Source organism: Carassius carassius, chromosome 26, assembly GCF_963082965.1.
Source record: "Carassius carassius chromosome 26, fCarCar2.1, whole genome shotgun sequence".
In the NCBI taxonomy this organism is placed as follows: Eukaryota; Metazoa; Chordata; class Actinopteri; order Cypriniformes; family Cyprinidae; genus Carassius; species Carassius carassius.
In genome coordinates this window covers 20,840,354-20,855,883 of record NC_081780.1, presented here as the reverse complement: position 1 = coordinate 20,855,883, position 15,530 = coordinate 20,840,354, and the positions used below count along the sequence as shown (strand labels likewise).

Genomic DNA, 15,530 nt, shown 5'->3' with positions numbered 1-15,530 from the left:
AACTGCCTTAGGTACCACCATCTGTAAACCATCTCCCTGTTGTCGATACAGCACGTTCTCTTGAAGAACAAACCTCTCTACTACTCTACCCTCTACAGACTTCACACCTTCTCCCTTACCTGTCAAAATAGCTTGTTGATACAGTGAAGACAAAACAGGATCAGTTTGTTGCAACTCAGCCATATTACTGGGAATCTTAAACCCAATCAATTTATCCAGCTTCCCCCCCTTTACCTGACCATCAGTTTCCACATATCTGTACTTCTCTTGCCTTCTCTTCCTTCTCGATTTCCTTACTTTATGTGGACCAGCTTCCAGCTCAGCATCAAAGAAAGGAAGACTCTTAAAGGTTTCAGACTCATCCATAGACTGCCTAACCTGAGCTTGGGTCATCACCATACTACAAACAGAGTTACCAGGCAAAAGGTTCAACAGCAGAGGAAAGGCTTGCCCTAAAATCACCGGATACGGCAATTTTTCTACTACTCCCACTTTCAACAAATAAGATTGCTCTTGTACCACTACCTGCACTTTTACTGTAGGGTAAATCTGCTCCTCACCATGAATGCATCTAATGACAACACTACCTTCATTCTCGTCGGAATACTTTGGCACCAACTGACTTTCAACCAATGTCTGCATACTACCAGTGTCTATTAATGCATTCACCTTTTTCCCATTCACTTCTACAGCAACAGTCAGGCTTTGCGGTGGAGTCAACTTTCCTACTGGTACAGAACATATTTGGGAAATCTTAACAGATAGCTTAGGACACATTGGCTTTTTATGCCCTTCCTGTCCACAATAGTAACAAATGGGCACCTGACTAGACTGAGGTAGAGGCCTAGAGAACTGACTATCTATAGCCTTAGGCTTCTTACTAGAGGAATTAGATTTACCTTCACCTCGACCAAATGTTGACGAACTCCTATTTTCCCTATTCCCCCGTTGAGCAAAATAACAAACTTGGGAACCAGATCGAGCAGCTACAAAAACATCAGCCAAGGAAGCAGCCTGAACAGCTGTACTGGGGTTGTGTTCCCTTACCCATACTTGCAATTCTGGTGAAAGCATTCTCAAATACTGCTCTAAAATAATAACTCCCCCCACCTCCTCCACTGGTTTCTCCTTGGGCTGAACCCATTTTTCATAAAGTTCTCGAAGTCGTACATAAAGTTCTTTTGGAGTCTCACCAGGCTCAATCTCTAATGAGCAGAGTTTTTGACGGTAAGTTTCAGGATTAATGGCATACTTGCTTAATATGGCAGATTTTACTTGGTCATAGTCCAACGTTTCCTCAATGTCCATGTGTACATAGGCACTCCTAGCCTTACCAGTCAATAAGGGAACTAGCCGAAGGGCCCACTCACTTTTTACCCACTTACAGGCCAGAGCTATTCGTTCAAAAGTGGTGAGAAAATGTTCAATGTCATCCGAATCATGCAAGTTCTGCAACTTGGGCTCAATCATACCTCGAACAGGATCTGGAGCCACGGCCACTGAGGCATTGGACACATTCCCTGGCATCTCGGAAGGAAGATCAGGTCCTAACAAGCCTCCAGGATCAGGAGTATTGCGAATATCCACTTCCTCCCTGAGATCGTAAATTGATGCTGCATTGTTTTCCAGCGTTGCTCCTGCCGAGCTGCCTCCTGCTCCATTTGGGCCTCTTGTCGTTGCTGAAATGCCATATTTTTTCGAAACATTTCTGCCAGGTGCTGCAAAGTCAATTGTCCAGGATCATCAGCCATCTGTGAAACTCCTCCAACTGCCGCTGGCTCATCCACCAACTCCTCCACCGACACTGCTTGATCTCGTTGCTTGAACTGTGACAGTTTCTTTGGAGCCATATTGCCCCTACTCAGCACTGTCCTTTACTGGCACATCCCACCGCTGCCACCATTTGTAAGGGTGTGGCCAAGAACAGACAGGACAGGCAGTGAATAGATTGGATTTATTTCTCCCAAAATTAAATCATATACAGGGGCAGATATAATGAAAATAATTTCCAAAAATAAAGTCCATATAAAAATCAAAGACTTAAGATGGAAGTTAACTGAAACTAACAAAAATAAAACAAACTTAGAAAATAAATCTCCCCTGTTAACAAAAAACAAGCAAAACACTAAAGATCAGCAGATCATGATGTTACTATGGCTGGACAGATCTGACTCCTCTGATATTCACCACTGCAAGATATACTCTGTAGCCTCTACCAAACAAAAATAAAGGTACAACCCGAATTCCGGAAAGGTTGGGACGTTTTTTAAATTTTAATAAAATGAAAACTAAAGGAATTTCAAATCACATGAGACAATATTTTATTCACAATAGAACATAGATAACGTAGCAAATGTTTAAATTGAGAAATTTTACACTTTTATCCACTTAATTAGCTCATTTAAAATTTAATGCCTGCTACAGGTCTCAAAAAAGTTGGCACGGGGGCAACAAATGGCTAAAAAAGCAAGCAGTTTTGTAAAGATTCAGCTGGGAGAACATCTAGTGATTAATTAAGTTAATTGATATCAGGTCTGTAACATGATTAGCTATAAAAGCTTTGTCTTAGAGAAGCAGAGTCTCTCAGAAGTAAAGATGGGCAGAGGCTCTCCAATCTGTGAAAGACTGCGTAAAAAAATTGTGGAAAACTTTAAAAACAATGTTCCTCAACGTCAAATTGCAAAGGCTTTGCAAATCTCATCATCTACAGTGCATAACATCATCAAAAGATTCAGAGAAACTGGAGAAATCTCTGTGCGTAAGGGACGAGGCCGGAGACCTTTATTGGATGCCCGTGGTCTTCGGGTTCTCAGACGACACTGCATCACTCATCGGCATGATTGTGTCAATGACATTACTAAATGGGCCCAGGAATACTTTCAGAAACCACTGTCGGTAAACACAATCCGCCGTGCCATCAGCAGATGCCAACTAAAGCTCTATCATGCAAAAAGGAAGCCATATGTGAACATGGTCCAGAAGCGCCGTCGTGTCCTGTGGGCCAAGGCTCATTTAAAATGGACTATTTCAAAGTGGAATAGTGTTTTATGGTCAGACGAGTCCAAATTTGACATTCTTGTTGGAAATCACGGACGCCGTGTCCTCCGGGCTAAAGAGGAGGCAGACCTTCCAGCATGTTATCAGCGTTCAGTTCAAAAGCCAGCATCTCTGATGGTATGGGGGTGCATAAGTGCATACGGTATGGGCAGCTTGCATGTTTTGGAAGGCTCTGTGAATGCTGAAAGGTATATAAAGGTTTTAGAGCAACATATGCTTCCCTCCAAACAACGTCTATTTCAGGGAAGGCCTTGTTTATTTCAGCAGGACAATGCAAAACCACATACTGCAGCTATAACAACAGCATGGCTTCGTCGTAGAAGAGTCCGGGTGCTAACCTGGCCTGCCTGCAGTCCAGATCCAGATCTCAGACGGCCATCTTGTGCTGTGGTGCTAGGCTGACGGCCATCTTGGGCAGTGGTGCTGGACTGGCGGCCATCTTGGGTTGTGGTGCTTGGCTGGTGGCCATCCTGGGCAGTGGTGCTGGACTGGCGGCCATCTTGGGTTGTGGCGCTTGGCTGGTTGCCCTCCTGGGCAGTGGTGCTGGGCTGACGACCCACCCGCCGGAAGAGACAGAAGTGGCTTGGGCCCACCGAAACCGATGCTGCAGGTAGCGCACGAATTCCCAGAATTCCAGTGTCTCTAACTGCGCCATCTCCTCCTGAGACACTGGATCATCCAGCCCGCCATTGAAATAGTCCTTGAGGGCCGCATCGTTGTAGCCCATGCCCTCGGCCAGGGACCAGAACACCTGAGCCAGGGCACCCACTTCATTGCCCTCATAACAGTGGAAACTAATCCCATATTTTCTAATAATATTACCAAGGGGCAACATGTATATTGAAAATAGAAGAGGACCTAGGACAGATCCTTGTGGCACTCCATATTTTACTGGTGATAAATGAGATGATATTTAAATAAACAAAATGGTAGCGATCAGATGGAATCTAAATTATCTTAGAGCCTGCCCTTGAATACCTGTATAGTTGTGTAATCGATCTATGAGTATGTCATGATCTGTGGTGTCGAACGCAGCACTAAGATCAATTAAAACTAGCAATGAGATGACGCCTTGATCTGACGCAAGAAGCAAGTCATTTGTAATTTTAACAAGTGCAGTTTGTGTGCAGTGGTGGGGCCTGAAACCTGACTGAAATTCTTCATACAGATAATTTTTTTTGCAGGAAGGAGCACAATTGAGCAGACACAACTTTTTCAAAAATTTTAGACAAAAATGGAAGATTTGAAATGAGCCTATAATTTGCCAGTAAAATAGGATCTAGTTGTGGTTTCTTAATAAGAGGCTTAATAACCGCCAGCTTGAATGGTTTTGGAGTTGACCTAAAGATAACGACAAGTTAATAATATTGAGAAGCGGTTCTTCGGCTACAGGTAACAACTCTTTTAGTAATTTAGTGGGTACAGGATCTAATAAACATGTTGCTGGTTTAGATGCAGTGATAAGTTTATTCAGCTCGTCCTGTCCTATAGTTGTAAGGCACTGCAGTTTATCTTTGGGTGCAATGGATGAAACTGAAGTATTAGACGCTGTAGAATCTACATTTGTTATTGTATTTCTGATGTTATCTATTTTATCAGCGAAGAAAGTCATTACTGTATTTTCCGGACTATAAGTCGCACTTTTTTTCATAGTTTGGCTGGTCCTGCGACTTATAGTCAGGTGCAACTTATTTATCAAAATTAATTTGACATGAACCAAGAGAAATGAACTAAGACAAATTAACCAAGAGAAAACATTACCGTCTACAGCCCCAAGAGGGCGCTCTATGCTGCCAGAGATGCTGCTCAGTGCTCCTGTAGCCTACACTGAGCAGCATAGAGCGCCCTCTCGCGGCTGGAGACTGTAATGTTTTCCCTTGGTTCTTGGTTCTAAATAAATGCGAATTATAGTCCAGTGCGACTTATATATGTTTTTTTTCTCATCATGACGTATTTTTGGACTGATGCGACTTATACTCAGGTGTGACTTATAGTCAAATACGAAAAATATGGTACTATTAAACGTTGATGGAATATTTTAATCAGGTGGTGTCTGGTTATTTGTTAATTTAGCCAATGTGCTAAATAAAAACCTTGGATTGTTTTGGTTATTTTCAATGAGTTTTGTATATGCTCGGCATTGGCAGTTTTTAGAGCCTGTCTATAGCTGGACATACTGTTTTTCCACGCAATTCTAAAGACTTCCAATTTAGTTTTTCTCCATTTGCGCTCAAGACTACAAGTTTCTTTCTTGAGAGAGTGAGTATTACTGTTATACCATGGCACAGTATGTTTTTCTCTAACCTTTTTCAGTTTGATGGGGACAACAGCTTCTAATGAATTAGAGAAGATAGTACCCATGTTGCCAGTCATTTCGTGTAGTTCATGTGTATTTTTGGGTACACATTGCAGTTGAGATAAATCAGCCAGGTTATTTGTGAATCTGTCTTTGTTGGCTGGAACAATAGTTCTGCCCAGATGGTAACGCTGAGCCATATAGTTAATATCATTGATATGCTGCATGCATGATACAAGGAAATGGTCGGTAACATCATCACTTTGAGGTACAATATCTATATCAGTAAGATCGATTCCATGCAATATAATTAATCTAGTGTATGATTAAAATAATGAGTGGGCCCGGTGACATTTTGCTTGACTCCAAAAGAGTTTATTAGGTAAGTAAACGCAAGTCCTAATGCATCATTTGTATTATCAACGTGAATATTAAAATCTCAGATGATTAGCACTTTATCAACTGTAACCAAAAGGCCTGAGAGGAAATCTGCTAATTCTTTTAGGAATTCTGTATACGGCCCTGGTGGTCTATACACAGTAGCCAAGAGAGCCAAGAGCAAGAGATACAATAGATTTATTTTGCATGTCTGAGAGTGTAACATTAAGCAGAAGTATTTCGAATGAGTTAAACCTATATCCTGTTTTCTGGGTAACATTGAGAATATCACTATGCATTGTTGCAACACCTCCGCCACGACCACTCTGATAGGGCTCATGCTTATAACAGTAATTTGGTGGAGTAGACTCATTTAGACCAATATAATCATTTGGTTTTAGCCAGGTTTCAGTCAAGCAAAGTACATCAAAACTATTATCTGTGATTATTTCATTTACAATAACAACTTTGGATGTGAGTGATCTAATGTTTATGAGCCCAAACTTTAAAAATGTTTTTTCTGCTTTAATCATGATAAGATTTTTTCTAAGATATTTTGACCCCACTATTTGGGGAACAGACTCTTAAGAGTCTTAATAGATTGGACAGCACAAGTTATTCTGTCATTTAAGCGGGTAGAACAAAAGTCATCATAATAGTTAATTGAGAATTGGCTCACTAGTCATATGGAGGGAAGTGTCCTGGAGATGATGTCCGAGAGAAGTTCCGCTCCGACTATGCTGGGGTGCAGGCCATCAGCGCGAAAAAACCTAGGACGCTCCTAGAAAAGATTTCAATTATTAACAAATAGCAGTTTCTGTTCTTTACACCGCTCTGGGGCTCTCGTTGGCCTTCAGGATAGCGGGTATCTGCGCAGAAATCATCAAGAACACGAGCACCAGGGAAACAGTGAGTGTGCACTTTACCTTCGGCTAGAGTCAATCACAGCGTTGCATTCCGTTTTGCGGAGGGGAGCGAAGTGGTTCCGGGTGGAGATCTCGAAGACTGGAGGGGGAGAAGTCGTCGCCCGGGGCCTGGCTCGCGTCCTTCTTTGTGGATGCACCCAGGGTCCGTGGTGTCCCGGCGCCGGAGTGAAGGACATCTGGGAAGATCGCTCCTGGGTGCACCGGGCCTGTGCAGATAAAACAAACAGAGTACAAGTTGTGGGGCTGTTAGCAGCGTGCTGTATACTTACCCCGGATTTATGAGCATCAGCCCGGGAGGTTTCCAGCATGGCTCCCCGCTCTCTCAGCTGGGCCTTCCTCACCTCCAGGTCTTGAATCTGCTTCTCCACGGCCTCCAGCTCAAGCTGCACCGAATGCAGCCCGAGTTCTCACCTGCACTGGTATACATACATCCACCATTTAAGCAAGTAACAGTGAGTAATGCAATGGTAATGTGTGTGGATAGATTGTTAGCAATGCAAGAGGGATTTGTGGCGACCATGCTGGTGACGCTAATGGGCTATAAGCTATATTAATTATATTTATGGAAGGTCAGAAAAAATGAAATTAAGTGTAAAAAAACAAACAAAAAGAAAAAAACTAAATTTTTAATTGTAACTTGGTAAGCAGACACAAATCTGAATAAAAGAAAAGAAAAAGTTACTGCAAATGACAGCCTAATGAAGCTCTTTTTCCTAAGAAAGACAGGTAAAGCACACCTGCCAATCTGTCTTCATGTGGAGAATAATTCCATACATTTATATAGCGCTTTTCTAAACACTCAAAGCACTTAATGGAGATGACCCTAGCTTGGTTGGAGCTGAACTCTGCAGAAAAGTTGTTCCCCAAGAGCAGGGTTGAAGACCTCTGCGTTTAGACTCCTCAACAGCTTGTCGATGGGCATCTAGTGAACAGTGGGCTTTGATGTTCACTTCAGGATGTGTAAGAATGCTGGACAACACTGGTCCTCTAAAGACATTCTTCAGACTTTCTGGACTGAGTTGCTCCCCAAAGTTTACCTCAACCTGTGTCTCCCCATTTATGTTAAAGAGCTTTGGAATGGGTTTCATTCAGTTCTTCAGCTGTCTACCCTGCTTGAAAACACCATCTCACATAAGTAAAGGATACATAACCAAGGTAACATACCAAGCCAACAACAACAAAAAGAAACACACTGCGATGACAGCAACTAGCAAGCACGTTTTGCTCCTATGAGAAGAAATAACTCTATATCAGCAGGTGGCAGTAGTCTATATTTATGTTCAAAAAGAGAAAGAGAAACAAAGTGTAAACAAAGCAGCATTTGCTTACCATTTTGAACATGAATATCATGTTGTTTACTTTTTTCCATGCTTTAATGAAAATACATGCATTTTGAAATGATCAGGTAAGATGACGTCAGATTAGAAATTATGTGTGTCTGACTTCATTGCTTGATCACTTTTAATCACTTTTGCTTTTCTCATGAACTAAGCTGCTCATGAGACAGCCACTCAGAGTGATTGGTTTCAATGACTGCTCGATGCCGTTGCTCCAAAACCAGCTACAAACTTTATTCTGATATTCCACTTTTGACATTCTTCATGTAATAAGTATTTATGAGGTTTAAGGTTTAAAAAACAAATTATTTTCCACATACTGTACACTATTGTTGTTTCTCTCTGCCCTGCCTTTCTGAAATGCACTGATATTTATAAAGCTCATCGTTCTGAAAAGCAAGTTGTACTCTGATTGGCCAGCTATAAAATACGTTTTGATTGGTCGAATACTTCAAGCGTGTGAAATATTATGTCCCTTACCATATGTGGAAACAGAAAGCATCTCCACAACGATGGATGGCGGTGGCAAAAATACTACGGCAAGAATTAAAGTTACACCTTCTTTCTTTGTGTAAACGTTTGGGCAGTGTTATGCAAATCTTTCAACACAGTTACGTTAATATGTGGGGGCATGTTTCAATGAGGCAGTGTAGGATGGCGTGGACAAGTCTACTTGTGTTTGGAATAGGGGGACCACCCGTCCCGCTTTGTGTTGTACCGCACAGCATTTTCACCCCTTTTCCTGCACATCACATATAGAAAAAAGGTCCCACATTTTCATCAGTCTTTTGGTTTTTAATTGTCATTTAAAGAAAACATGCATGTGTTCATTTGCCAATTTAATAAAGCTTTTTATTTATTCCTTTTGCAGCGTAGTTTCACCTATATTTAACAGTGCTTCATCAGAAGTAGCAACCCACCTCACACAAATACAAAAGACTTTATATTTTTCAATATTATACAGTGGTTGAAAAGAAAGGAGTAAACACAGTCACTAAGAGGCAGTGACGCCTATCAATAAAAATGTGGAGCAGGTGATTCTGATAGATAACAAACTTCCTGTGTTCAGGATAATTTGGTAAAGTAAAAGCTATATTTCAAGGCATCATAACAATGGCAACAAAAAATAGAAAGTATTCTTTTAGTAAAGCCTGGCCCAGCGCTATGAAGACGAGTTGTATCAATCTTTTGGCACTTTCCAGAACGCAAACACAAAATGCAGACTGGAGCATTTACCAGATCTGTTTCGCAATCTGTTTTAACTGAGGGTTCTTTTCACTGCGTGAGAAAATGGATGTGTGGCATGAGAAAAGTATCAAGTCTCATGCTGAATGCTTTCATGCTGAAGCACAGCAAAATAACTTCTATTGTTTCGCAACAGATCTATTGCCAGCTGATAACCCTAGTTGGGAATCAGGGCAAGCTGATCCAGACAGTGGAAATGGAAGGAGGCAAACATGAGGTTGAACATTAAAATCTTGCACATTTGCAATTAATAGTAGGGTAGTTAGATCTTGGAACTGGTGTGAATGGTGTGGTATTGACGTTGGACAGATTTGTCTTGGGCCAGGCATGTTGATGATGGGAGTTTGGCTCTATAACACTTCTTCCACCATAAGTCTATGATCAATCATCAGACACAAACTCATCTCGTTGAACTATTAATAAATATTTAGTTCTTGTTGTTGTGGTTGACAGTCTTTAGAATTAGCAGCATGCCAGAGGATGCCAGCTGCCTGGATGTTGGCTCCTCCACCTCATACATTTATTAACACTATTCACACTACAAAACCCATAACATCAATCAAATACTGGCTGCTAAGAGGTTGCTCTTTCATAGATTAGAAGACTTCATGGATCTCATGAATATCTTTTGTTATTGTCGTTTCATTAATGTACAGTATCAACAATGTTTTGGAGAGTTTTTTCCAAAATGTTCCAACTTTGTTATCTAAATGAGTCTGCTAGTCACAGTTTGAGAGTCTGTTGGCACAGATGTTTTTTCTGTTCTATTATGTGGACTAATCAGCATCACTCTGTCTGTTTTATACTGAATAATAGATAATTATCTGTTAATGTGTGTGAGGTGCTATAAACCCTTGAAGTTGTGTAAAGGGACAACCTCACCTTGTTCCATGTCACACTGTAAACTGCACTATGCACGAGATGTCTTTGAACTTCATGACATTTTCTTCATTTTTATTTGTATAAAAATTACATTCCATGCATTTATGCAGAATCTTGAATTTAAATGGCACTGGCTCTGCACCGTTATACCTAAATCCATTACTACAGACTTCTGTGCCCTCTAGAAGCTTGCGTTCTACAAGTGAATGTCACTTTATTTTGCCATCCCAATGAGGCACAAAATCACTTTCACGGACTTTTAAATTTAATGTTTCCTCCTGGTGGAATGACATGCCCAACTCAATCCGAGCAGCTGAGTCCTTAGCCATCTTCAAGAATCGGCTAGAACACATCTATTCCATCTTTACTTGACCCTCGAACTCTAGCACTCTCTATTCTCATTCTGTTCTTTAAAGTCTCTCATATATTGCCCCTTTTAGACTTGCACTCTCTTTATTTACTAACTTTACTTGCATATCATTGATCTTTTGTTGATTTTTAATGGCTTCTATTGTCCTCATTTGTAAGTCGCTTTGAATTGAAGTGTAAATGAATTGTAAATATTTTTAACAATGAAAATTATGAATTAAATCAAGTGTGAACAAACTAGCAGTGTATCGTTTTTATTTTAAATGTATTTTATTTTGCACAAAATAATGGCTTTTAAAAAACCTAGTCATAGTCATAGTGACTGGTTAAAACCCATTCCGATCAAAACATCAAACAGGTTCTCCCCACTTAAGTGATGCACCCACTGAGAAACCTGATCAAAGAGCTCTAGTTATTGGCGATTCAATTCAATTCAATTCAATTCAAGTTTATTTGTATAGCGCTTTTTACAATACAAATCGTTACAAAGCAACTTTACAGAAAATTATGTTTCTACAATATTTAGTAGTAGCTAGTAGTTTGTGCACGTTTGACAGGATTTTAGAAAAATAAAAATAATAATAATAATACAAGACGTAGTCAGCTAGATGATGAACTATCAATATTATTAATTAATAGTAATTATATGATGCAGTCACACATGTAGCAATAATTGTTAGTTCTGTTTGTTGATTCAAGGTTAGGATCATCTGGGGTCCTCTGAGGGTCAGCATCATCTCTTCTCAGGTGTTCTGGATCCAGACTGGAGCTTGTGTAAATCCTAGTTACCACGGGATGTAAATCCCGTGGCAAAACATAGAAACAAAATAGAGACATCATTAGCTTAGCTGCTGATCCAACAAAGTAAAATTAGTTTAACCCAAGCTAAAGAATAAAAATGCAGATGCAACTACACTCACAATTTAAGAGATACATTATTCGAATGCTTGGCGAAAGAGATGCGTTTTTAATCTAGATTTAAACAGAGAGAGTGTGTCTGAACCCCGAACATTATCAGGAAGGCTATTCCAGAGTTTGGGAGCCAAATGTGAAAAAGCTCTACCTCCTTTAGTGGACTTTGCTATCCTAGGAACTACCAAAAGTCCAGCGTTTTGTGACCTTAGGGTGCGTGATGGGTTGTAGCGTGGTAGAAGGCTAGTTAGGTACGCAGGAGCTAAACCATTTAGGGCCTTATAGGTAAGTAATGATAATTTGTAACAGATACGGAACTTAATAGGTAGCCAGTGCAGAGACTGTAAAATTGGGGTAATATGATCATATTTTCTTGACCTGGTAAGGACTCTAGCTGCTGCATTTTGGACTACCTGTAGCTTGTTTATTGACGAAGCAGGACAACCACCTAGAAGTGCATTACAATAGTCCAGTCTAGAGGTCATGAAAGCATGAACTAGCTTTTCTGCATCAGAAACAGATAACATGTTTCGTAGCTTGGCAATGTTTCTAAGATGGAAGAATGCAGTTTTTGTAACATTGGAAATATGATTTTCAAAAGACAAATTGCTGTCTAATATAACACCCAGATTTCTGACTGTAGAGGAAGTAACAGTACATCCGTCTAGTTGCAGATTGTAATCTACAAAATTCTGTGTGGTGTTTTTTGGTCCAATAATTAATATCTCTGTCTTATCCGAATTTAATTGGAGAAAATTATTTGTCATCCAATCTTTTACATTTTTAACACACTCTGTTAGCTTAGATAATTGGGAAGTTTCATCTGGTCTCGTTGAAATATATAGCTGAGTATCATCAGCATAACAGTGGAAGCTTATTCCGTATTTTCTAATAATATTACCAAGGGGCAACATGTATATTGAAAATAGAAGGGGACCTAGGACGGATCCTTGTGGCACTCCATATTTTACTGATGAAAAATGAGATGACACCCCATTTAAGTAAACAAAATGGTAGCGATCGGACAGGTAGGATCTAAACCATCTTAGAGCCTGCCCTTGAATACCTGTATAGTTTTGTAATCGATCTATGAGTATGTCATGATCTATGGTGTCGAACGCAGCACTAAGATCAAGTAAGACTAGAAATGAGATGCAGCCTTGATCTGACGCAAGAAGCAGGTCATTTGTAATTTTAACAAGTGCAGTTTCTGTGCTATGGTGGGGCCTAAAACCTGACTGAAATTCTTCATACAGATCATTTTTATGCAGGAAGGTGCTCAATTGAGCAGACACAACTTTTTCTAAAATTTTAGACATAAATGGAAGATTTGAAATAGGCCTATAATTTGCCAGTACACTAGGATCTAGTTTTGGTTTCTTAATAAGAGGCTTGATAACCGCCAGCTTGAATGGTTTTGGGACGTGACCTAAAGATAACGACGAGTTAATGATATTGAGAAGCGGTTCTTCGGCTACAGGTAACAGCTCTTTTAGTAATTTAGTGGGTACAGGATCTAATAAACATGTTGTTGGTTTAGATACAGTGATAAGTTTATTTAGCTCTTCCTGTCCTATATTTGTAAAGCACTGCAGTTTATCTTTGGGTGCGATGGATGAAACTGAAGTGTTAGACGCTGTAGAATCTACATTCGCTATTGTATTTCTAATGTTATCTATTTTATCAGTGAAGAAATTCATAAAGTCATTACTATTTAACGTTGGAGGAATATTTGAATCAGGTGGCGTCTGGTAATTTGTTAATTTAGCCACTGTGCTAAATAAAAACCTTGGATTGTTTTGGTTATTTTCAATGAGTTTGTGGATATGCTCTGCCCTAGCAGTTTTTAGAGCCTGTCTATAGCTGGACATACTGTTTTTCCATGCAATTTTAAAAACTTCCAAGTTAGTTTTTCTCCATTTGCGTTCAAGACTACGAGTTACTTTCTTGAGAGAGTGAGTATTACTGTTATACCATGGCACAGTACGTTTTTCTCTAACCTTTTTCAATTTGATGGGGGCAACAGCTTCTAATGTATTAGAGAAAATAGTGCCCATGTTGTCAGTAATTTCGTCTAATTCATGTGTATTTTTGGGTACAAATAGCAGTTGAGATAGATCAGGCAGGTTATTTGCGAATCTGTCTTTGGTGGCTGGAACAATAGTTCTGCCCAGACGGTAACGCTGAGACATATAGTTAATATCAGTTATACGCAGCATGCACGATACAAGGAAATGGTCTGTGATATCATCACATTGGGGTACAATATCTATAGCAGTAAGATCGATTCCATGCGATATAATTAGATCTAGTGTATGATTAAAACGATGAGTGGGCCCGGTGACATTTTGCTTGACTCCAAAGGAGTTTATTAGGTCAGTAAACGCAAGTCCTAATGTATCATTTGCATTATCAACGTGAATATTAAAATCTCCCATGATTAGCGCCTTATCAACTGTAACTAGAAGGTCTGAGAGGAAATCTGCAAATTCTTTTAGGAATTCTGTATACGGCCCTGGTGGTCTATACACAGTAGCCAGAGCAAGAGATACATTAGATTTCTTTTGCATGTCTGACAGTGTAACATTTAGCAGAAGTATTTCAAAAGAGTTAAACCTGTATCCTGTTTTCTGGGTAACATTGAGAATATCACTATATATTGTTGCAACACCTCCTCCACGACCAGTCTGACGGGGCTCATGCTTATAACAGTAGTTTGGTGGAGTAGACTCATTTAGACAAAAATAATCATTTGGTTTTAGCCAGGTTTCAGTCAAGCAGAGTACATCAAAACTATTTTCTGTGATCATTTCATTTACAATAACTGCTTTGGGTGTGAGTGATCTAATATTTATGAGCCCAAACTTTAAAAATTGTTTTTGTTCATTTACTTTACATTTTTCTGGTTTAATTACGATAAGATTTTTTCTAGATCCTACATTATATTTTGACCTCACTATTCGGGGAACAGACACAGTCTTAATAGTTTTTACAGCACAAGTACTTTTATCATTTAAGCGGGTGGAACAAAACTCATCATAATAGTTATTAGAGAATTGTCTTACTAGTCACATGGAGCGAAGTGTCCTGGAGATGTTGTCAGAGAGCAGCTCCGCTCCGATTCTGCTGGGGTGTAATCCATCAGCGCGAAACAGCCTAGGACGCTCCCAGAAAAGATTCCAGTTATTAACAAATAGCAGTTTCTGTTCTTTACACCATGACAACAACCATTCATTTAAAGCAAAAAGTCTACTGAACCTTTCGTGTCCTCGTCGATACGTGGGCAGTGGTCCTGACACGACGATCGTCGCCGCGGGCGTCGTGCTGCGAACCGTCTCGATCAGGCTGCTGAAGTCCCTCTTCAGCGTCTCCGTCTGCCGCAGCGTGGTGTCGTTAACCCCGGCGTGAAGCACGACCGCTCTGGGGCTCTCGTCGACCTTCAGGATCGCGGGTATCTGCGCAGAAACATCGAGAACACGAGCACCAGGCAAACAATGAGTGTGCACTTTACCTTCGGCTAACGTAGCACTTACGTGTCGGACGATGGAGTCTCCGATGATCACAGCGTCGCGTCCTGTCTCGCGGAGGGGAGCGAAGCGGTTCCGGATGGAGATGTCGAAGGCAGGAGGGGGAGAAGTCGTCGCCCGGGACCCGGCTCGCGTCCTCCGCTGTGGATGCACCCAGGGTCCGTGGTGTCCCGGCGTCGCAGTGAAGGACATCTGGGAAGATCGCGTCCTGGGTGCACCGGGCCTGTGCAGAGAAACACACGGAGTAGACGTGGTGGGACTGTTAACAGATCGCTGTATACTTACCCCGGACTTGTGAGCGTCAGCCCGGGATGATTCCAGCGCGGTTCTCCGCTCTCTCAGCTGGGCCTGCCTCACCTCCAGGTCGCAAATCTGCTTTCCCACGGCCTCGAGCTCGAGCTGCACAGAGTGGAGACATTCATCCGCCATTAAAGCAAGTAACAGTGAGTACAGCAGTGGTAATGTGTGTGAATAGAGTATTAGCAATGTTAGCGCAGTTAGCTGCAACCACGCCGCTGATGCTAACGGGCTAAAAGCTAATAGCGGACCCGGGAGATCAAAATAAAACTAGTGATAGCGAGGCGCTCTGATTGTTTTTGTT

The 15,530-nt window shown here is 40.9% G+C and overlaps 1 protein-coding gene across 1 annotated transcript in view; it reads right to left on the bottom strand.

Annotated features, from left to right (window-relative positions):
- LOC132106315 (uncharacterized) overlaps positions 1–15,299 on the bottom strand; it is a 329,308-nt gene extending 314,009 nt beyond the window's left edge. The window contains exon 1 of the mRNA XM_059511942.1: positions 14,468–15,299. Within this exon, the coding sequence (XP_059367925.1) occupies positions 14,471–15,121 (651 nt within the window). The 5' untranslated portion in view covers positions 15,122–15,299 and the 3' untranslated portion in view covers positions 14,468–14,470. The remainder of the gene's footprint in view (positions 1–14,467) is intronic.
- Between the last annotated feature and the right edge of the window lie 231 nt (positions 15,300–15,530).